Here is a 24647-nt window from a genome sequence, read left to right on the forward strand (position 1 = left end):
GCCTAGGATGTTTTGAACCACATACACAAACACATGCACACAGGTACACACACACACCCTCTGACATTCCTCATCCATCAGGTACCATGTTGCACTCCTCTTGTCCTTTTCAGCTTTACACTCACCTCATAGATCAAGTCTTCCGTACACTCCTCGTCACACTGGTGCTGATCTTTATGCTCTATCTCTGTGACACACTCTCTTGCACCCCTAGCACCATCATCCAGGTGCATACAGTCTTAAAGATTTAAATCAAGCTGAGTTACCCAGAACGTCCATTACCCTTCAGAGGAGTGGTGTTTGGGTTTGCAGTGAAAGAAGGTTCTAGTTGGGTGACACTCATGTAGGTAAGGTTGGGTTTACACACACACACACACACACACACAGTTGCTTGTTCCTTTTAATTCTCTCACTCTCTTTCCCCCTTTTCTTATTATCTTTGTCCCTTTCTTTTATTATTTTGCATTCTCTTTTTCTTTCTCCTCACACACATGCGCAGACACACAAGTGAGTTTGTGCACTGGGTATTAAAGAATGCTCTTTGAGAATGTGGGATGAAAAGAGGAGAGTCTGAGAGAGAAAGAGGCTCCTAGTTTGATGTCCAGAATACAACAGTAGGTGAGGGGAGAACAAGAGAGGAAAAGATGACAGGAGAGAGAGCGCATCCAGCTGGTTCTTTTCATAATGAGGGGTACTCGCTTGTGTATGTGTCGTGTGCGTATGAAAATGAGAGAGAGTGAGAGAGAAAGACATGCAGGCAGAGAGAAGAGTCGAAGAAAAAGGCAGAAAGAGAAAGACATTAAGGGTATTAAAGATGGTTTCACATTAACTTTTCAGTAGATGTGGGACGGACACGACTCCACTCTGCCACGCTGCTTTGACTGCAGACTTCTTTTTTCTGCTCACACTGTACTTAACCCAAGCTTTTTGAGGTAGTTACGGTTGCTCATAAATATCACATGCATTATAGATATACTGTAAGAGAGTGTGTGTGTGTGTGTGTGTGTGTGTGTGTGTGTGTGTGTGTGTGTGTGTGTGTACAGGTCACAGTCTGACCGTCTCGTTCCCATCTGTCTTTGTACCTGGTCATGCACCCATCACACACCACCTCACACACACTTTCCCTCTCTTTGGCTAAATCCGATTATCTGGCCTCCGTCAGCTAACGAGACCCCCATGAAGCTAGTTCCCCCCTCCAACAGCCCCAGCCACTCTCCTTCTTTCTCTGTCTCTCACATACACACACACACACAGTGACAGCCAACAGCCTGCGTCTCATAAATACACAAACACACTCGCACACACACAGTGCTCAAGGCTCAGACTGGACAGAGGACTCCCTAATTATGCTTTAATTGTCCATCTCTGTCTGTCCAGCTGCCTCGTGTGTAAAACACAGAGCTGCGGCCTGACTGATCACTCTGGATCAAAACATATTGTGAATGACACCAAAAGATGTGTGTGAAAGAGAAAAAAAGGGTGAGAGTGAGACAGACAATAAAATCAAATGAGAGATGGGGAGTGGAAGAGACTGGGACTGACAAAGAAAGAAAGATGTGGTCCAGATGGCGCATATCATTGCTTTAACTGCCTCTCAGTAGCCCTGTTAAATGCATGTAGTAACCCAGCTACTGACCAAACCCCAGTTAAAAGAAAAACAAAAACTGTATGTCAGATTCTAAGGGATAAGGGATTTTTAACACTTTCACACAAACTGTCTTGACTGATAGTAGGCGACTATAATTATCCCATAAAAGACAAAATTAGGGCTTGTAGCTGCTCTAAAATTGAGGATTTAGCTTTTATTATATTTTCAATTCAGTTAAATTTCCCATTGTGTCTGGCAAATTTGTGTCAGAGACTGAAAAATGTGCACAAAAAAATGCACACAGCTTGTTGCTGTTTCCACAGGAAGTGAATGTGATCAGTATTGTGTGACTAGCACAGCTAAAAATGAGTACTCAGCAGATGAACACATCAGCTACACTGAGTTCATAATATTTCAGTTTTTTATCTTTAAAATACAACAAGACATGCTAGCAGTTCTGTAAGACTGTACTTTGGTAAATTTGAATGTAAACATGTTGATGTTTAGCAGGTGTAACTTTTGCCATGTTCACCATCTTAGTTTACCGTGTTAGCATGCTAGCATTTGCTAAACACAAAGTGCAGCTGAGGCTGATGGGAATGTCATTAGTTTTGCAAGTCATAAACCAAAGTATTAGACAAAGTACATTTTTGACCTGATGATGGCGCAAGATGAGAAGTTAAGGGATCAACAAAGTTATTCAAATTCATCCTGTAAGGAACATGGATATCTGTAACAGATTTTATGGCAATCCATTAAATAGCTGTAGAGGTATTTCACTAAAAAACAAAACTGTCAACCGGGGGATCACCAACGTCAGTAGCCTTCACCAAAGCAAATTCCTTGTATGTGTAAACCTACTTGGCAATAAAGCTGATTCTGATTCATCCTCTGGGGACCATGAATGTTTATACAAAATTTCATGGAAAAACATCCAACAATAGTTGTTGAGATATTTCAGTCTGGACCAAGCATGCCATTTTAGCATACCAAAAGCAAATTTTGAGGCATTTTTTGCATAGTGGAGGAGACCACTAAGATTTCACAAATTCACATTTTTCTATGTCTGTACATCACTCTACAAGAAAGTTGATAGACCGCCAATCTCCCCAAAATCATGGTGTTATGCACACCACTGACACCGTATAATTGATTCATTTTGAGTGATTGTGAGTAAACTAAGTAATAGAATATGCCTCTAATGTTGACGATTGAGTGATTTATTTGAAAGAAGTATGAAAAGGAGCAGACAGCAGCTAAGTCTTCCCCTTTTGACTAAATAACTGATTATACTTGGTTAAAACATGATCCAGTATTCATATTCTTCATTTTCTTGAGTAACTGAGTTAAGATTTAGGTTTTCTATGCATGTGCCAGCAAGTCACTTGATGTAATGTGGTATGTGTTTGAGTGTGTATTTTTCCCATGCACCACTTAATGGGACTCTTAAATCCTGAGTGTTGCCTAAAAGCACAGCGCTTCGTTTACTTCGCATTCTTGTACTTTTGCTTGTCTGGCTTGCTGTTTGTGTTGGCGCAGAAACAGAGGAGGATTTTCTTTTGGGCTGCATCCCTCTTACAAACTCGGAACATGAGACTCGGTTTGTAAAACTAATGTTTCACTTGAGAGCTACTGAGCTAATAGAACAAATATTTAGAGAGTGAGGGATACTGGATAGGGATGAAGATAGCAAAAAAAAGAATGTAAGAAAAAACTAGAGGCAGGATAAAAATAGAGGCAAGGGAAGTGAAAAAGTAAATCAAGAGGAAGTGAAAGAACAGTGGAGAGACATGAGATCTTTTCATCAAATGTCAACACATGACTGACCCCTGACCTCTGTGTCTTTTGTGGGTCATGGTGAATCAAAGCCTGTGACCCTGGTGGAATGTGTCTCACTAACACACACATACAGCACTGAGCAAGCAAAGTGTGTATTTTTGACAGCTCCCCCTATTATCTCCTCCATATGTACTCTCTGCCATCTTTTTCCCTTCCATCCTTCGCTCTCTTTCTTCCTCACAGTAGAGTGATAACAAGGCAGTCATCCCTCGGCTCCACTCATCTCTCTTTAGACATTTTTGAGCAAACACTCTTTCATCTTCCCTGTCTGCGTTTCTCTGCCCTGTTATTAAAACTAGCCTGTCAAACAACTATGATTCCCAGAAGTCCATCCTCCCCACTCTTGGCAGTTTCTCACAACAAATAAATTATTTAAATGTAGATTTTATAGTCCAGAAATTGATGACATGATTAATTTATGTTATCATACAGAGTATGGGGCTGGGTTGTTCATTAGCAACATATATGTCCAGAATATGAATATTAATTTCAGTGTAGATCTCTGGCTTTTAATACTTAAATTAATGTTTGGAGTGTTTGCAATATAGAAAGTTTTTGGGGAATGTTGTTGAGTGGTTGTTTACTGTTGCTTCCCTGATTATTGCTTCCATTATTTACTCTATAAAAACATTTTTGTAGTTGTAATTTATTTCTGTCAAAGTACTATATCTTACAGTAAATATGGCTCCACTCCTATAACCCTGTGTGTTTTCTTCCTGGCATATCAGTTAATTTTATCTTATGCCTGGTGAGTACTATGCTTCATACAAGCCTGCCAAAGTGTACGTATGAAATATGCCATCCATATGTTGATAACTTACTTTATTGATTTCAGAGTCAAAGATTTCTAAATTGATTTGGCAGTTTAACCCCAGTCACTCAAATATTGTCCTTTGCAGTTGTTCTGGTTTCTACACATTAGAGCCTCAAACTCACAACACAGTGAACTCTGCTGCCTTCATGTGTTACTGTACCATCGGATTTATGACACTGTATGTGCTGCAGTGACTTCATTAGCAGAAAGGGAGCTCCTTCGCTTCCTGCAGCTCTCCATCTTTCCCCTCCCTCTTTTCCCACCTCTCCTCTCTGCAATGCAATCTCCTTGTCACGTTGTATCTCCACAGCTACATGTACAGAGAGTTAGAGAGCTACAGTGTTCCCTATCCCCACAGGAACCAGTTTGGGTCCATCCTGTGCCCTAGCTGCTACTCTCCCATTGATATGTGGGACACTGTGTGCATCTTAATGTCTCTATTGAATGGAGAACACTGACAGTGACGAGGGCCTTCTAGCTTCCCTCAGGGTCCCTTAACAGTTTTTACTGCAGTTCATACACCTTTAAGGGAATACTGATACTGATGCTATAGTCTGTTTGGATTTACAGCAGTTACAATAGATTCCAATTGAGACCAATTGGCCTCCAAGGAGAGAAAATATGCATAAAAACAAGCAACTCCTGCAGCACAATCCACATCTTTGCCATTGAACCATATGTTTAGTATGCACCAAACAAAACTTGTTTCGCTAAAAGTTGTAGTCAGTCATTGTGTTTTATTATTTTATTATTATTATTTCCCCCTGTCTTTCGAGATGCAATGTACAGTACTGGACTTGTTTGCATTTGTGTCTTTTCCAGTTACTGTTATATATTTAAACATTACCAATACTACCACGCCATACTTTTTGTATACCAGCCTGTCATGTCATAATCCAGTAGGTTTTGTAATGTAGTAGGATTTCAGCTTAGTTCTGTGTCATGTGCTGGTTGCCACTGTCTAACTGGGACATGCCCAACCACTAAACAACACTCAGCAATACATTTTTGAGTCTTACCTTAAGCTTATTGTTAACACATTACTACTAGACCTTTTGGCTTCCTCTGCTTGAGTCTTTAATCATATTATTTCTTTCTGTCTTTGTGTCTTTTTCTCTGCAGTATGTAGTGGGGTTGTGACTGTGAATGTGAATCCTAAAGTGGAGGTGTTGAAAGGAGACACTGCCAAACTGCCCTGCACTTACAAAGTCTCACCATCATCAAGCAACACTGTTGTTGAATGGTACATTGTAAGTAATTTCCAGATATAAATGTTCTTTATTCACATATTTTTAGACAGGAAAAAGCATTTTTTTGGCAGTGAAAGTTAGTGATATCCAAATTATTAGGAATACTGTACTTTATATAGGAGTTTCATTGTCTTTTTTCTCCTTCCATTACCCCTCATGTTTCTCCCACCCTCTTTCTGTATCTCCTTCTGTCTGTCCATCCATTCAGGATGAGCAGGGAACCAGGAAGCGCGTGGCTTTCCGCTCCCAGGGTGGCGAGGGAAAAAGCGATGATGACAGCCCTGTGACTGGGCGGGTCACTATCGGAGAGGACTTCACCTTGACCATCACCTCGGTTGACCCCTCCGACGAGCTTGTCTTCTACTGCCAGGTCACAGCTGGCCCTGCTGGGGTTGGAGATGCCGCCACCAAGCTTGAAGTCTTCTGTGAGTCGGCCAGAGCCCTTTGGCCTTTTATATTACCTTAACATGACCTTTTAGAGAGCCCCCAACACACACTTTCCCATCATTGGTAATGTGTCGAATTTATGTCTTGTTTTGTTACTGTCACTGCCACTAAAGGCTTATGGCTTTAATCAGATCTGCGTGTGTGTTCATGCATACTTTCATTTAGAAGTGGCTTAATTGTACCTAATGGATGTAATGCATTTTGCTGATTGCATTTCGCACATACTTAAAGCAACTCCATGCAAAACCTCTTTATATAAATATAGTATCATAAAGTATGATTTGTCACAATCATCTACATCTGTCAAGAATAGAGCAGACTTCAGCTAATATTTTTTCATCATATGTAGTACTTTGAGACCTTTTGCAATGCCTGGGGTTACCAATTTCCTTTGATGAGTTCCCTAGAGGTCATTTAGCCACAATCTAATCACTCTTGACACAATTGATGAATAGTTCAATCACACCTGTCATGTCTCATATATCTCACCTTAATAACGGTCCAGATTTATCACCAAGGTGCTGAGAGCTGACCCTTGATGCAGGCCGCTGTGTCCTTGCTGCTCCCACAGCAACCCCTGAGCAGACATCAATCATACTTATAGCATTTAGTGGCCCAATCAAAATGAATATGATTCATTTACATTTTGGATTGGACTGATCAATCACTCTAAAGAGGGAAAATATGTGCAAAACAAGCCTTTCTTTAGTCAAGTTTCCACTTGAAAAAGAGCTTACAAGTTACCCATTAACATTTATGCACTCAGAGGCACTGAAGTTTAAAGCAATCTCGTAAAATAAGCTATTAATCGTAAATGGGCCAGTCAGTGGTAGACAATACCTCAATGCAGTGCTATTTGACAAATGCCTTATTAGATTCACTTTCTGCCCAGAGAAAGAAAACAGCCCGTCTCACAAACCCACAATTATTCTTTGTCCACATTTGACCACTTGACTCACTGGGGGAAGAATTATAGTGTGTCTGTCCTGCCTCAACTTAATAGGACTGAGTTATGAGGTCTCCTGAGGGTTGAGCTACAGCAGTGATAGCCTGGTTTCTCTCTCTACTGAGGCCTACAGTAGAGAGTAAACAGTATGTCTGCTAAGCAGTAACACACTATAACAGAAACAAAAATGATGCTGCCTGTACGTCTCTGTGTGTCTTCTGCTGTCTTAACTCTCTTAACATTTAAACTACTTATTATTATTTTTTAAGGCTAAAAACCTTTATTTAGCTGAATGTAAGAGGCTGTAAAATAGAGCTTTAGTCATGTTCAGAGTGTTTAGGGTGAAGAAACCAGCTTTTGAATGTTAACAAGTCCTCATTGTACATCTAAATTACTGTGCGTGCATTGCACAGTATGTGGAAAGGGAATGGCTATAAAAATGCTTCAGCAGTTTTGGGAGCAGTGTAACAAAAAGGACTAAAGACAAAGGATTGAGCGAGTGAGACAGAGAGAGGAATACCCATCTACCGTTTGTTTTTATAAGCAGTCGACAGCTGCAGGCAGTGATAAGATGACCTTGCACGTGAACAAGTGAGTTAGGGAATAAAGCTGAGAAACAAGAGCGAACACTCACGGCTGTGGTTGTGGGCCTGTGTGTGCCAGAGACAGGGGGAGTGTTTTCTTGTTATTTGACCCTTATCAGCTCATGTGAACCAGGTCACAGTGAAATAATGTGAAGCAGGATATTTACTGCTCAACTTAATTAACGAGGTCAGCAGGCAAGTGTGTTGGTCTGCATATATGGAAGTAGAGTGTACGAGTTTGTGTGTGCTTGTATCTATGTTAATGGTTTTCCCTACAGTGAATCATAATGATATAATAATGATTTCTCCCCCTCCCTTTTCCTGTCTCAGTTGCTCCCGAGAAGCCAGAACTCACAAGGCCGTCAAGTCAAGCCATTTCTGCAGGAGAGACTACCAGCTCTGAGGTGTGTGTGTGAAATTTCTATAACTGTGTGTACATACTGCGTGTGAGCATAGTTTCTGATGTCATATGAACACTGAAGACACACATTTTCAGTCGACTTTCTTTTGTCCCTCCTGCATTTGTCCATGTGTATCAGATTGGTACCTGTGTGACGATGAACGGACATCCACAGCCAAGAATTATCTGGTTCAAAGATGACCAGCCCCTACCTGAGGTCAAGGACAGGAAAGAGAGTACGTGTCTAATATAGAGAAAATATATAGTCTAATATTTATTTTCTTTACAAAGTACAGGATAATCTGTGCGCTTTGTTTCTTCCTTCTTCTATCCCTCCTCTCTTTTAGAGACCTACATGATTCCCTCAGTGGTGAAGGAGGCCTCTGGTCTCTACACTATCAAGAGCACCCTATACATGCAGCCCACCAAGGCAGACAAGGACTCTGTGTTCCAGTGCACCGTGGAGTACTATATGCCACGAGACCAGATCAAACAGAAGAAGTCTGACACCATCACCATCAACCTCAACTGTGAGTGGAGTGACAAGAGTTTTAATTAGCGAGCTTTACAGGTGCTGGTAGTTAGATTTTGTTACCTTCGACAGCCAGGCTAGCTGTTTCCCCCTGTTTCCATTTTTTGTGCTAAGCTAAGCTACCCAGCTGCTGGCTGTTGCCTTATATTTGCTGGACAGACATGAGCAAGAAATAAGCGTATTTCTAAAAATGTCAAACTATTGCTTAAAATGGCAGCGCTTAGACAGCATCACTTCAGCACCTCTAAACTATTTTTTTAGTATTGCGAGCTAGCTGCTTGGTTATCAAGGGACAGTGTGTTATCAGACCAGTTTGCTGCCTCCCTGCTACACCAGGCAGAGGTGATCAAGACCAGGCAGATGTGGGATTGAAGAGAAAAAGGGACAGATCACTAAAAAACAAATGACTTCCTGAAGTGCAGCTTTACTTTTAAAGACTCCAATGGAAGATTTTTTTTTTTTTTGCTATTGTGTGTTATTTGCTCTGTTATTTTACTTTGCGGGTACATTAGCTATGATTGTGCAAGTATGTAAACAGTAATTGCATGCATTGCAAATGTTTTATTGGTTCATGCCATGAAAATGTGGTGGGGCACCTCAGTTTTGGCTTTTGTTCCATATTCCGTGAGGCTGTACTTAGGCACAGTGGTGCTTTGAGCTGAATGCTAACATGAGCATGCAAATATGCTCACAAGGACATTTGCTAATTAGCAGTAAAACAACGTACAGCTGAGCCTGATAGGAATGTCTTTAGGTATTTAGTCATACACCAAAGCATTGGACAAATTGGAATTAATTTTTATCTGATGATGGTGCTACATAAAAAGTCAGGGGATCACAAAGTGATTACAATTGATCCTGAGGGGGACAAGAATGTCTTTACAAAATTTTATGGCAATCTCCCCAATAGTAGTCAAAACATTTCATCACCAAAGTCATTAGGATTCATCCTCTGGGGACCATAAATGTCTGTACAAAATTTTATGGCAGTCTATCCAATAGTTATTGTGGTAGAGACTGACATTCATAGAGCTGCTAGCATGGCTAAAAAGATGATCTTTGAAAATTAATCTATTTATTTATGCATCATCTGTAAGCCTCTCCCTGTCTTCCATTCTCATGTTACTTTTTCATTTTAAGAAAAACATATGCCCTTTAAAATGAAACATTATCAACAAACAGTTATTAGCGTTATCTTCACTTCCTGGACCCATTTTATTGGTTTCATATCTTTGCTCCTGCTAAACACTGTTTAACGCAACCACAGTGGAATGTGATATTCAGCTAAAGAAGAATGATGAGGCAAGGAAAGAGGAGGTACTGGGAAAATAAAACACCCCTTCTGGAAAGCATTGCACATCTCTGACTGATGATATACAGTGTAAATGTATCCAAAGGAGGAATTTTCACCTGTTCCATATCTGTTCTTGTCCACCTAGATCCCTCTGAGAAAGCGACCTTTTCCCTACTCAACACTGATCCAGTCAAAGAGGGCGATGATGTTACCATGAAGTGTGAGACTGATGGAAACCCTCAGCCTGAGATTGACTTCACTAAAGATGTGTGTGTGCATATCATGTACAAATATGTTTGTTTGAGAGAGAAAGAGCAAAAGTTTTTCTGCTTTTGCAAAAAGTATTTGCAAATGTTTTCTAAAAATTTGATCTTTGTTACTCTCTCACTCAGTCTTTACCCATGTCTCTCTCTGCTAATTCCTGCCCTTCCACCTTCAGGGAGACGCCATCACTGGTCAGGGTGGTCTCCTGATGCTGAAATCTGTCAAGCGCACAGACAGTGGTTTGTACAAGTGCACAGCCACAGATTTCGATAACCTGGACGCGGACCTGAGTGGAATGATCTCCCTCACTGTCCACTGTGAGTCAGCCAAAGACACACACAACTGCAGAATTAAGTAAACACACATACAGAATAACTTACCTCCTGTTTGTGCAGTTTCGCCTTCACAGTAAGCCATTCTTTTCATCAGTAAATCATAAAATTAAAAGGGTTAGAATGGAATGAGCTTTAATGGAATTCTTTCAGGAGACCGATATCCAATTAAATTTTTCACAGTTCATCTGTTACTTTAATGTTATCCCAACTACACTCCCTAATTTGATCTTATCACACACATTAAGCAGAGATAGCCTAGAAATAGCATGGAATAGGCTTAACTTGGGCTTCGAAATGGGCTTAACTTCAGAGTAAGTGCTTTAGCTTTGTACTCACAAAAGGAATTAAATATTCTGCTTAGTACGGCCGTTTTAACAGCCCTATTACATGGTTGTTTAAGCGATGACAAGCTTTTTGATTGTAAGTGGCACTTCTTTAACACCTTAAAATGTATAGAAGGCCTCAGGTTTCATGTGTCTTCCTCTCTCTCTCAATTGCTTTCTATATTTCTCTCTGTCAGACATTGACCCAGTGAGCGTGATTCCTGTCCAACCTCAAGTCGTCATGCTAGGAGACAAGGTGGAGTGGCAGTGTAAGACCAAGGCTTCTACTGCGCATACTGTTCACTGGAAAAAGGTGTGCTCCATCACTTTCCCAACCTTCCTTCCCTTCCCCTTTCATGGAAAAGAGCTTTGCTCTTTTCCTCATCTGTCCACAGAATTCTTTCTGAGCAATGAGATAATAGTTTTTTAAAATGCAAATCTATCATTCTTACATATTAACAGCACTGGCTGGATGTTGAACAAAAATTCACTCCTTCCTGGGGCTCCATATTTGGACATTTTGTGATTCTGGTTTTTAAACAACACTACCTTTCTTCATTGAATAAGACAACATTTCATAATGTGACACCTACAGTAACTTACTTGGTGTGCAGCCGTCATTCAGCACTGAAGGCTTTTAGATTGGTGGCAGTGCTCCCTTTAAAGACATTTAATAATAATAGATAATTAAAACAATTTGGAGTTTGTGTTCTTTGTGTGTAGCAGGCTAAAGGTAATACTTAATAGCAATGAAAAGCACTCCTTCTGGTGTCTGTTTTCTATGGCAAACAAAATATATGCTTCAACTGTATTTTCTACAGTAAACATACCAAAGAAACGACAATTTGCTAACTCTTGCAGTCTCTTTGAAGAGGCTCAGTACATTCTGATACTGGTGTGGTTGCAGTGGTGTTTTTGATATTTTGGTATTCATCTCTTCTCCTCCACTTGTGATGTGCAGAGTGTTTCTCCAGTGTCAGGCCTGTTGTTGTAGCCTGTATATCTATTGTTGTGTCTCTCGGGTGTGATAGAAACTCACCGACTGCTGGTTTTCTGGGTAGAGAACATGTTTGTACTTACTAAGGAGGATTCCTATGAGAAGAAGTTGAGAGGAATTGCAAGAGGCAGGTTCATCATGGAGGACTGACTTTGATCTGTTATCACTGCGCTTTAGAACGGTGTGTGTGAAGGTTCTTCTGCTTTCCCAGCATAGCAGTGTGCCTTCAAACTAAATATTCACAATGCTGTTCTACTCTCATATTCACACACAGTGAATAAAAAAGAATGAATTGAGGGCTGAGTCCAACTGGTTTTATTTCTGTGTGTTCATCCAGGGCTCTGAGGTGCTCTCTCAGGATGGCACGCTGTCATTACAAGACATTTCCTATGATAAAGCTGGAGAGTACATGTGTGTTGGAGCTGTGCCATCTGTGCCAGGACTGACTGCCCAGGCTACTGTCAACCTCACTGTCAAAGGTAACTCACGCGCATAGACACACACACACACACATTCACAGACCTACATGCCCAGCCTACCTCAGGAAAACCAATAAAACTGTGTTTGGACAAGACTTAAGTAAAGATTTCAATCACATCAGCATCTTTATTGTTATATTGCCATACACACACACAATTCAGCCTCAGTCACACACTCACATATACATTTGTGTTTACACTGCTGAATTTACATAGCCTCAACCCCTGGCAGTAACTTAGAGGTATGAGGCCTACTGCTTACAGTAGGAGCTGCAAAATAAATGGTGCTTTATACTGTAATGTAAGCAGAGTAATTTTTTTTTTTCCTAAATTACCTACCCTATGCCACTACTACACACGCACGCACACAGGATAAAAAACAAAACTAGACAAAACTAATCTTTTGTCATTTACTTAACGTACACTGAAACGTTTCACTCATTTCAAGTTAATTCAGCTTACAATTTCTAAATGTTACTTTCAGACCACTTCAGAACTTATGAACATGAGTTCTTCTGAAGTCTTTTCACTTGAAATGTGTTTAATGAATGTACTGTTAAAAGTTCACTCAACTCATTAAATTGAGTTTATAAAGATATTAGCAGACTTCCCAGCATGCATTGTTTGAGAGTTAAAACTCTCCAGAGACCCTTTTTGTAGTTTGAAGAAAACAGACCTGATGGAAACATGCTGTGTCTTTTATCACAGCTGTTAATATTCATAATAATGAAAACAATATAAACCACGATAAAGGTTAGTATTGTATTTAGTCCCTACCTCCATATTCTAATAATGTAACAAGCTTATTTGGGGAAGCCTTGAATGTCTCTGTACTCACTTTGGTGCTCAGTTGTTGATTCAACTTAATATCTTAAGTCTATTTAACTTTAATTTTTTTCTTTTTAAGTTCTCTTTTAAATTCAGTGAACTTAATCCAGTGTGTTTTATATTTTTGTAACTCAAGATGATTTTAAAGACTAATTATTTGACTTTTGTTCAGTTAACTCATTTGTTTGAAACAAACTTTTGCGGTGTTGTTTATATGAAAAGTTCCCCCTGGTCACTGGCTTTCTTATGCCCTTTCCAGGAAAGCCGATGATCGAGACTCCTGCTGCTGGAGTGGTGGGGAAGGAAGGCGACATGGTGACTCTAAAGTGCTCGGCCTACGGCTTTCCTGCCCCTCAGTTCACCTGGAAACCCTCAGGAAAAGAGGTGTGAATGTAAAAAACACAAGACAAGCGGAGATAAAAAAATACAACATACCTGATATATTTCCTTTCCTAGTGTGCAATGTACAAGAATCAAGATGTAAAAACCTATGTAATTGCCTTTCCTGGAAGGGCTTGCCCAAGTAAAACTATAAAAACACAAAACTTAGAGTTGAAGATGTACAGTATTCTAAACAAATAGGGCTATCACTATCAGCTTTTTCATTTGGGTCAATATGTGAAGTTTGAGGCATCATAAGATCTTCTCATTAGGCTGATATTGTCGTAAGGGGATGCTGTATAGTGGTAAGTGGACCCAAAACCAGATGACAAGGAAGCGGTCTCAGGGTGAAGTAGCTGGAACTTCCGTGTTTATTGTGGGGTGGTATGCAGGCAAGTACAGGCAGATCGGTAAGCAGACAGGTAATGAGCAGACAAAAGGCAGATAAGTTACTGGCTAGCAGAGGTGAAAGCAAGGGAGTGAGTCCAAGGTGGAAAAACAGTACACAAGGGAGCAAGGAAGATCCAAAAATCCAAACAAGGTCCACAGGAGAACAAAGAATCCAACACAACTTACAGCGAATGCTCGGCAGGACCAACACCATGTATACAACAATAATCCAACACTGAACAAAAAAAAGACCCAGACTAAATACCCTAGGGGAGGTGAGACAACGAGACACAGGTGCAAACAATCAAGGGAGGACCAACAAACAAAACTGGAGGGAAAACAAAGACAGGAAGTGAAAACACAAGACACACAAGGGAAGGAGAATACTACAAAATAAACCAGGAAGTGATAACACCTAAACTACCACAGACACATGTTAAACTTCAAAAGCAATGGAATAAGGACAGAGAGAAACAGCTCGCGGGGCTTTATAAAGTAATATTTTATTCTAATATTTCATATTGATATGATATAGTTGAAAAAAAATCTTTTACGAAGCTGCTTTAAAGAAACTTACAGGGGTATACAGCTTCATAATTGAAATACTGCATAAAATAAAAGTGATAAAATGAGATAAAACGTTCATGATCCTTCTGAAAAATTAGATCATCACATAGGCAAATAGTGATGTATGTAAGATCAAAACTGACACTTTTTAAGAGCAGATCTTGATGTCCAAATGACATGGGAAGAAATGTGGAATAAGTGGAATAAATAATGGAATAAATTTTGCACTAGAGTGCAAAATGATGACAAAGAAAGAATGTGTGCAATATATTAACAACAGGAAAATATGCCACGAATTTCAAATGTAGGCAAGAAATGATATGGGAATATGTAAAAATGAATGTCTTCTCTTTGCCGTCCTTCCTTCATCTCTCTTCCCTCCATCCATCTCTCCTACCAGTCAGTATCAGTGGAAGGTAACAAGGTGGTGAGCACCGTTACCCTGCAAGCCACGGCCGAGGTCATGAAGGACGGGGTGACCTGCAAGGTCTCCAATGAGCACGGAACAGATAGCAAGACCTTCCAGATATCTTTCAAAAGAGGTCAGTGTCAGGAGATGACGGCAGAGATGATGCCTCTTTATCTCCCCCCCTTCATGTTTTTTTCACTGCAGGCTTTTGATGTTTAGTTGTGATACAGAGATGTGCTTTCGTAATGAGCCTAAAAACATTTTAATTGATGAAATGTATTGTAGAACTCAACAGACAAACAACTGGAGCCAGCTATACCAATTGTTTATAAGTTCAAACTCAGCCTAGTTATAACATAAAGTGTTTACTAAGTGGACATTTATGCATCAATAAATCAAAACGGGCTGCACCACACAAACTAATTCTTATGTAGAGAGTAGTTGTTACTAATATATTCACCCAGTAGCTGCCTGGTGTAACTGTGGTGTAGCTAACTGAGCTAACTGCCAAAACCAATGTTAGCTTGCTAACATATGAATGAAGAATAATAGAAATCTGGAATATGGTCGACAAATCTGACCTGACACTTGATAAAATGCTGTTTAATAACGATGTGAACTAGAAATATTTTAAATGATATTCACATCTCAAATTACAAAACATATGCCAATAATAGGCTAAATGGCCAAATAATATCAGGTAGGTTAGCTTAATCGGATATTTCTCCACTCATTCTAAACTGCATGAATACTGCTAACTCTGAAACACACATATTTCTCCATGTAAGCAGATATGAATTAAACAAAATTTGTGAGACCTGACAGTTGGTAGTTAAGTTCAATATATCGTTTGCCCCAATGTCCATGTAATTTCTGGAAGTTATGCTACGGCTTGTGATGCTACAGTGACTTCCTGTTTACATAGTTGATTGCTTTTGACTGGACGGTGCTACACATGTTTCCTAGCAACCAGTTTACTCATTACAGTTGCTGAAGTCGTTAATAGCTAAGACATTTTAATGGTATAATCTGTTAAACTATTAGACAGCTATAGTTTAAACAACTAGCTAGTTGTTACTAAGAACTTAGGAGCGACTTTAGCACATTCTTAGTAATGAATTCTTTTGCTCTTTTACTCAGCACCACAACCTGCAAACTAAACCCTTTCCTCTTTTTGTTCTCTTCTGTTGCAGCAATTGACAACTCGGCCAACAGAGGTAGAGCCTTCTCCCTTCTCCTCCTCTCCTCCCTCCTTCTCTCAGGACTCTTTGTTAAATTACAGACTCTGTAATTTAGAAATACCCCTCCACCCATCTCTTCTTGCCCCAGCCCCTCCAACACTCACACACATAGACACACATACACACACACAACTCCATCCGCTGTACTGTAATCTTGTATATTTGTCCTCTTGCTACCGAACACTGTGGATATTGTATATTGTTATTCTTCCTCTCTTGTCACCTTTGTATGATGTCTGTCCTATATTTTGTGGATGCTACTACAACTTTTTGTGGCCCCTTGGGGACAATAAAGGAATCTATTCTATTCTATTTCTTCCTTTCCTCTCTGTGCTTCTTCACTGTGTCCTTTTTGGTCACCTCTTCTTCCCGACTGCCTTCTTGTTTCTCGCTTTTCCCTTTCGTCGTTTCCGCTCGCCGGGGTGCTGTGTGTAGGATCTTGTAACCTTAGCTTTCGTGTTCGTATGCTCTTAGCGGTGTGTGTGTTGTGGTTGTTGCTTTGCTATGCTATTGGACTGAGAAACTCTCTTTCTTTCAAAGTGCTGCTCTCTGGAAACCCTGTGCTTAAGTCAGGTCTGTATCGCTAACCCTATTGACATGTGTATGGCGTTCGTCTAGAACTGTAAGTCACTATATGTGTATTGATGTCTGTGTGCACACACAGGTTAATGTATTTGTGTTAACAAGAGCTAATGTGTTTGTGTATCTGTACTTGTATTACTATAGTTGCGAGGACAGACTTTAAATTAGGACTTTTGAGGAAAAAGGTACATTTTATGTTGGTTTTAGAAACTTTGCTGTCAGACTTTGTTGTCGAAACAACAGTCCAAAACCCCAAAATAATCAATTAGCTATTACTTAAGGCAATAAAAAACAACAAATCCTCATAGTTGAGAAGCTGGAACTAGGGAATGTTTGGTATTTTTGATTGAAAAATTACTTGAAATGAAAAACAATAAAACAATTGCCAAAACAGACGCTCATTTAAAAACATGGTAGACGTTACTCCCTCAACCACAGCTACTATTCTGCAATAATATCACATTTTCTTTGTATGTTTTGTTTTTTCATTTAATCTTTTACTTCAGAGCAGGGATATGGCCCCAAATTGAATTTGTCCAGTGGATCACTCTGCCCTAATGATTTGCTAAAACTATTTTCATTATTTTGGGTTTCAAAGAGAAGTTCAAATGTTCCACAATGGCCAACCTGAATTATATTTCAAAAACAAAAGAAACATTGCGGTGGAAATGTTTCAGGTGTCCTGATATAAACAAATAATGGACAACGTGAGGGCAAAGAACCATTCCTCCACCTAGTCCTTCATTTTGTATATCAGGACATCTCAAGCCACTTATCGCATCCATATTGAGGTCAGTTTAACCACAGAGAGAAGCAGAAGTACTATTACTATGGTTACAGTTAAATACACCATGTTCATTGATTTAGAAATGTTAACTGTTTACCAGAACTATACCTGAGGTACAATTGTAAAGGAATAGGGTCGTGTCTAGATGGTAACCCTGGATTTGCGAATCTCTCGCGGAATTTGTACGTGTTGTTTCTTCATTGTGCGAGTTCCTAAACCTAACCAAGTAGTTTTATTGCCTAAACCTAAGTCTCGCAAGGGTTTCCACAAATCCAGGGTTACCATCTAGACAGGACCAAGGAACAATTAGACATTTCCTGGTCACCGTGAGGTTGCCAGGCAACCAGTGGAGATTCCAGGAAGCCCCCTCCCAATAAATAGTCCATCACATAATCCCCTGTAAAACCATTAAACAAACAAGATATAATGTGTTAATTAGTGAGCTTTAGAGGTGCTGGTATGTGGACCTTTTTATCTTTGGACAGAGCCAGGCTAGCTGTTTCCTCCTGCTGCCAGGAGCTTATGCTAAGCTAAGTGTCCCCTGGCTCCAGGTTTATATGTAACGGACAGATGTAAAAGTGGTATCGATCTTCTCATCTAACTCTTGGCAAGAAAGCAAACAAGCATATTTCCCAAAACTATTCTGTTAAGGGACACCAACCAGACAATCAGAAACAAGTATTCTTAATGGTCATTGTATAAACTGGTGTTGATACTGGCCTTCAAAACACTTGTTAAATTGTTTATAATGTTATGTAATTATGTAGAACAACATCAAATCAAGTGTCATGTCCTCACAAGTATGGTAATACAAGTGTAGGTGGATGGGTGAGTATGTTCAGTGTTGTTTTATGGCTCTGGTCAGCTGTATTATCTGTATACAGGACCCGTTTTTGGGTCCTATCACTTTTCAGTCATTGCATTCAAAAGTTAGGCTAACCCCACATCCCACTCCCCGCCCCTGCTCCTTCTCCTCTCCACCCATCCATCCATCCATCCATCCATTGTCTTCATCTGAACCCCACCTGTCCCTCATCCTCTCCCCATCCTCCTTTCACCATTCCATCACCTCTTCTCTTCCTCCCATGGTATCCCAAATGAAATTATTTTCCTCCCCCTGCCTCCCTCTCTTCTATCCCACAAATCACAAACACCTCCATTCCTCTACACCCCTCATGATGCCCCTCTCCCTACCACCAAATCAAAAACTCCCCATTCCCTCCACCTTCCTCCCACCTCCTCCACGGTGATCAATGCTTCACCCCCCCCCACCTTCCTTCCACCTCTGTCCTCTCTCCACCATCCCACCAACCCTCCACCCCACCACCCATCCCTCCATGTGTCCCTCCATTGCGGCGCTGTAGCTGACAAGCAGCAGGGAGGCTCCAGCGGGGTGGTGATAGCCGTGGTGGTGTGTGTTCTGCTGCTCCTGCTGATGGTGGCCCTCATCTACTTCCTGAATAAGAAGAGCAAGCTGCCCTGCAGCAAGAAGGACAAGAAGGAAGTGTAAGTAGATGGGGGGGGGGTGAAAGGGGAAGGGAGAGCAGGAGTAGGGGGACAGAAGGGATTAACATTGGCAGTGATTACCTCATGTGACTCAATAGCCACTAAAGACTCTGTGTTTGTAAGGATGTTCTTTGTGAAAAAGATGGGAAACAAACTCTTCTAAAGTAGATTCATTAGGGGCTCTACAAAGAAACCAGATGATAATGATAAAATAAGTAAAGTACGTTCCAGCGTGTGTGTGATTTTTTACAAAATAGGCAAAGTTAATAAAAAGAGAAAATGTTACACATAAAATAAAAGCATCAATGATTAAAAAAAAACAAATAAATAAATCTAATACAAAGAAAAGTTAGAGGGGTGTGCTTTCCTAGAAATTACGACACTCTTGGATGAAAAAAAGTATAGTAGTAAAATTATAACATAGCCGCTTTATTTAACTTTCTGCAAAAGTCTTGATTGTGCCACTCTTTTACATTGTGCTGAGCAACATTCTGGATTTCCCATACTTTCAAAGAAGCCATATTTTGGTGCAACAGTCAGTTGTGCCAGCATTATGGTACTAGTACTTCTGGCATACATTCACACAATGTGTGTAAAATATAAATATTAATATGTTTATGCATTAATAATGCTTAATTAGTTGCTGAAGAAATTGCTGATCATAAAACATAAGACATTCTGTCATTCACTTCATGCAGCATGAAGAAGAAACTTCCTCAGACTCAAAATGTGTGTATTTTATCCAGTTATGATAATAAACTCAAAATCAATTTTGTTAGTTCTTTTTTTTGCCTAATTTGAATGTTTTCATATCAGTAAGCAGATTACAGTCTGATAATGTATATTGTAAATTTGTAAATCTTAAAAAATTGAGTTACAGTATACCCCATTCATTGCAGAGAAATTGGGAGAACAAAATGTTAAATGGTCTCTAAAGCAGTCCAGTGTTCTTATTTATGTCAAAACAGCAATCAACATGCTTCCATCATGTCTAGATCCATTAGTTGAACAAGGTAAATACTCAATGAGAGGCACATAATTCACTTTTTTTACATTTTTCTTTGTTTTTCTCTGCAGGGCCGGCGGAGAGGTGAACAACGACATTGTGGTGGAGATGAAGACAGACAAGGCCAACGAAGAGGCCGGTCTCCTCACCAAGAGACCGTCCACAGAACAGGTGAGGCCAATGGACACAGACGACAATTTTGCTGTTTTTGCTAAAAGAGACAATCTTTGTCTTTAGCTTACAGTATACCAGTTTCCTATGAAAAATATTTGATAAGCTTGATGGCTTACTAGCTTCTGCATTCATGAATGTGACTTATGATGCTACAGACTAATGGTATGCAGGGACAAGTCAAGGACACCTAGCTAGTAAGGACAGTACAATGGATGAAAACAAAGTCATTCCTGATCTGAATGGGCTTCTCACATACAAATAGTTTCCATTTAGTCACTTTTTTTATTTAGTCACTGTTTGTGGTCAGGTCTGTGAGATGCAGACTTTTATCACAGAAGACAAAAAGAAACTGGGGATTTTCCAAAGACTGTAGTCATGATTTCATTTTATCCAGCCTGGGAATCAGTTCAACTTGGCTTGTAAAAGTAGTTAAATAAAGTAAATTCCGATTATTTGGAGGTGTAGACGCAAGCAATAGTAACATAAAAGCAGTGTAATAATTAGCAGTCCTCTGAGAATGGTCACGTAGACATAACTTGCCTACAAAGATCCTCCATAGAAAATGCAATCAGTGTGACATAAACACGAGCTTTACCGTCAGCAGAAATATCTTCAGACACACCAGTCATGTTGATTGAGAGTCAGTTTTAGTTCAAAGAGAGCAGGATTGAGAAAGCTGTCCCTGTCCCTGAGTGTGACAGCTGTACAGTCATCTGAAAATGTCATCACAAATGTGAAACATTTCATCATGAATTCATGGTAGTGGCACATTTGTCATGAATGTAAAAGCCAGTTTAAGCGAGTCTTGTTTTATGTGATTTTTGAAACTGCTGACAGCAAACTGTGTGACATTTCAGAATTGCAGGGAGATTGCAGACACATTTTGCTTTGCTTTTGAAATGGATATAACGAGATGTAAATGTCGGTCTCTCCATATGCTACCAAGTGATGTTTCTTTCCTGAGATGTCATTAAAAAAATATCACCCTGTAAGCTGTCTTCTGAAAGGCTGCAGCCCAGCCACAGACAGATTAAATTTTATTCTGAAATTAAATTTTGACTTGTACATTTTACAACAGATTTATTTAGGAGAATATCTTACTATATACCAAGTACATAAATAAAGTAACATAAGCTTATAATATGTACAGCTTATAATGCCAGCTGCAGAACACATGGCAGTGATATAGTGTTGTGAAATATTGTATTCTTTTATCAAATGTTCTATATTTTCTACATCTCCCCTTGTCAGCTCTCTAATAAAGGCACAAGTTGCCCCAAAAATACTTTATTTAATATTTAATATTAATATTTTTCTTTAAATGTTTTTTTTCTTTAAACTATCATAAATACAGTATTTATTATCATTATAAGCATATATTCGTCTATAATGATGGCACATATTGGTCATATTTATATTGTTCTTTGTGTGTTTTTCTCTTACAGTGATGAAACAAGACAATGAAAGTAATCGACAGAGGGATGAAAGGAAGGAGGAACAGTTAGAAGACAACAGGGCTAATTTTTGTTCACTAATCTAGACTGAGGGGGACAACAAGAGGTGGCACATGGTAATTGTTTTGTTTTGGGGACCTCAGGAGGCTTACCATGTTCGATATAGGTTATGCTTGTTTTATAACCTGAAGTAGACCTTTTGGATGGAGTTTCTCCTTTTTTTTTAAGACAGAGTTGCCCTTAAAGATTAAACTCCATCCATCAATGCTACCACAGGTTTAAAACCACACATGCAAAATCATAATGTGACATCACTGGATGACATTATTATCACAGCTTTTTTTTTTATCCTAACTCCTTTTTCACCAATCATGTCTTTGGTTGACTCCTCTGCAGAATAGAGCTGTACAGTGAGGCGTGGCTGACACAATCCAAACACAGTGGCAGAATCTTTCTTATCTACCCCAAATGAAACACAACATACCATTAAGCCGCTGTGTTTTTCTGGAGTATTTGTCTGCATGCAAGTGTAACACTGAACGTCTGTTCTGCCTTGGAATCTGCACTTAAATTCTGTGCTCTCTGCTGGGTAAACTGGGAAAAATAATCACAAGCTGCCATTCTGTTTTATTCACCTCAATAACGAGTGATGATTTACGCTCACAACATTTAATCCCTACGCACACTATTTGGCACACATTGCTGTAACATTTCTGCTCGAAAAAGCTCTGTGTTTGCTTTAGTGCTGTTTGTTTAATTGCATTTTTGCCACCTGTGAATGTGTTTTTTTCAATATCCCTAATTAGCTTTCCGTAGAAACAGCCCAGGCATTTAATAACACCAATCCTTTCTCTAAAATTGCTTGCCTTTTTAAATCCTGCTAAAAAGCCACCAAACAAGCAAGCTATTAGGTTGTACAAATTTGTTCTTGCCAGCATACTTTGTATATTATGTTAGTACATCAATGGTCAACAATCTTAAACTGTGGCCTGCTGTGTTGTCGTTTTTCTATGACAACAAAATGGGAGTTTCAGGGGCTGCGGCACAGTAGTCACAGATTCACCTGTTAAGAGAAATCACTGGCACAGGTTCACTCTAGTTTGATACAAGCAGGGAAGGGAAGGTGTGGGAGGGATCGGGGATGTTGCTAGATGTACTTTTTGTTTTTACCAAATGAAAGCGTTTTAAGCAGCAGTAATGTTTCTGTATTTAGGTACACAATACTTGCATTTCTGTTTCTCCCCTACACTGTCGGCAGGCCAGAGAGGTTTGATAGCGGGTTGACGTGCCCTTTTACTTTGTTGTACACTGGAACCAATGGCCTTGATTTTTTTTTTTTTTTAAATAGGTCACCTCAAACCACTATCTTCGCCCACAAGGCTCATTTTATTTTTTAATGTCTGTCTACTGATCTTGCCATATTGACTGTTAGCAAACCTGTGATGGCAGGTAAAGATAGATAAATTAACTATGAGCATTGTTTGTTGATTTTTATGTTTTATATAAAATATTGTGGTATAAAAGTCGTTTTCTAGAGAGGGGATTCTTAAATTTGGAACTACTGAGTTTTCATTTTCCCTTGCTTTTCCACTTGCTCTGAGATAAGAGAGAAATGTTTTTTTTTATTTGGGATTCTTTTTTATGAGATATTATCAGTGCTTTACTTCTCTCTCTCTGTACTGTATACTGTATATTTTGTGGTACACTGTTGTGACCTCTGTGGTGTGTTGATGTATCTTTTTATTTTGTTCCAGCTGTGTAGAATTTATAATGAAAAAAAAACTCAAGAAAAACAATCACAACCCTATACTCTCTGTGTTTTCATTCCCATCTCTGCAACAAGCAATTTACAAAAGCTGATTTGGGGTTTCTTTAGCGATATCACTCTTATTTTTTATCATTATCATAAATGGGCCTAAATTTGTTTTGAAATTCACTGTGTACACTTTTTTTCTGTACACAAAGGAACAAGAAAGTGTGTCTGACCATATGATAAGGAAACTGAAACCCTTAGACACCATTGAACATCATCTCTAAAAACTTCACACTCCTGACCAAAAGCGAAGGCCTATCAAATTTCTTTTGATGTAATTCATCCATGTGTGTTTTTTCTTACACTTCCTAGAAGATGACATCTAAATTGATTCCTAGCTTGCGCCGAAGTTTAATCTCTTTGATATAACCAGCATTATGTAAATTTCCCTTCACATTGATTGATCCAATGATTTGTTGTGACAGAACAGAAAAATCGAGGAAGCTCATGTTTTGCATCAATAACTGCTTAAGGGATGGGCTCGCTGCCAACTTCATGATACAGCTTTCTCTCTACTCGCTTTCATTTTTAGAAATGAGTTGAAATGAAGCCATCAATCATCAGCAAATTGATGTGCATCTTTGTGCATAGATCGGTAACAGTTAGTAGGATGACTCTTATCAATACCAGCTATAATCATAATTTGCTATTTGAAAATTCATGTATCAAAACTAAATGTTAATCAAGACACGGGATGAAAGAATTCCTCTAAAAATGTAAACTAGCCCCACACATTAAGCTTAACATAACAGTGTGCTTTAACCTTGCACCATTTTGTGACAATTTTATCCAACACCATGCATACACAGTAGGTCTACACAGGCTTTCTTGTTACGGGCCTATCAGTGCCATTGTCCTGACACACCCCCACTGCTCTGGTGGCTCTCCATTAGGAAATGAAAAGTCTTCCATCAATGTGACCTGGAGAAATCGATCTGTGCACTAAATACAAAGCAGCAAAGACAGAAGTAAGCAGTAAGTGCATATGGGCAGATAAAAGGAATTTATGGAAAATGTAAATAACAGTGTCAGGATACATGTCAGCATCTGCATGGGTTTCAGACTGTAAACCCGCAGTGAAACCTTCAAACAGCTGCTGTTTCAGATGCTTTTCCACAAAGGAAAAAAAATTCTCTTAGATACACAGAAATCCCTATATAAGAAATGTAGAATGACTTGCATTAATATGAGAACAATATTGATAATATAAAAAGCTGAATCTCAACACAAAATATGGTCTTTCAGGACCATAGCACCACAAACACACACTAAAAGAAAAAACAAATCATTATCAGTCAAATCATCATGTTGCCACTTCTGAAAGTCCAATGATCCTAGTATGAAAGGCAGCAGTGTCAAGGTATCAAATGTTGGTACTTTATTTTTTCTCAAGATGTGTTTTTATTATTTCCAAAGA

At 39.3% G+C, this 24647-nt stretch overlaps 1 protein-coding gene across 2 annotated transcripts in view; it reads left to right on the forward strand.

Annotated features, from left to right (window-relative positions):
• The window catches only part of bcam (basal cell adhesion molecule (Lutheran blood group)), a 53003-nt gene extending 29784 nt beyond the window's left edge, over window positions 1–23219 (forward strand). Inside the window, exons 2-17 of one of the 2 annotated variants that reach the window (XM_044208744.1) lie at window positions 5364–5491; window positions 5700–5916; window positions 7799–7872; window positions 8008–8104; window positions 8216–8398; window positions 9840–9961; window positions 10134–10275; window positions 10814–10929; window positions 11951–12092; window positions 13180–13304; window positions 14659–14800; window positions 15861–15884; window positions 16449–16481; window positions 18642–18783; window positions 19861–19960; window positions 21409–23219. In XM_044208744.1, coding sequence (XP_044064679.1) covers window positions 5364–5491; window positions 5700–5916; window positions 7799–7872; window positions 8008–8104; window positions 8216–8398; window positions 9840–9961; window positions 10134–10275; window positions 10814–10929; window positions 11951–12092; window positions 13180–13304; window positions 14659–14800; window positions 15861–15884; window positions 16449–16481; window positions 18642–18783; window positions 19861–19960; window positions 21409–21411 — 1790 coding nt within the window. In that variant the 3' untranslated portion in view covers window positions 21412–23219. The remainder of the gene's footprint in view (window positions 1–5363; window positions 5492–5699; window positions 5917–7798; window positions 7873–8007; window positions 8105–8215; window positions 8399–9839; window positions 9962–10133; window positions 10276–10813; window positions 10930–11950; window positions 12093–13179; window positions 13305–14658; window positions 14801–15860; window positions 15885–16448; window positions 16482–18641; window positions 18784–19860; window positions 19961–21408) is intronic. The other variant, XM_044208745.1, reaches the window with a different exon arrangement.
• Window positions 23220–24647: the final 1428 nt, after the last annotated feature.

This window comes from Siniperca chuatsi, linkage group LG9 (assembly GCF_020085105.1).
Source record: "Siniperca chuatsi isolate FFG_IHB_CAS linkage group LG9, ASM2008510v1, whole genome shotgun sequence".
Lineage (NCBI taxonomy): Eukaryota > Metazoa > Chordata > Actinopteri > Centrarchiformes > Sinipercidae > Siniperca > Siniperca chuatsi.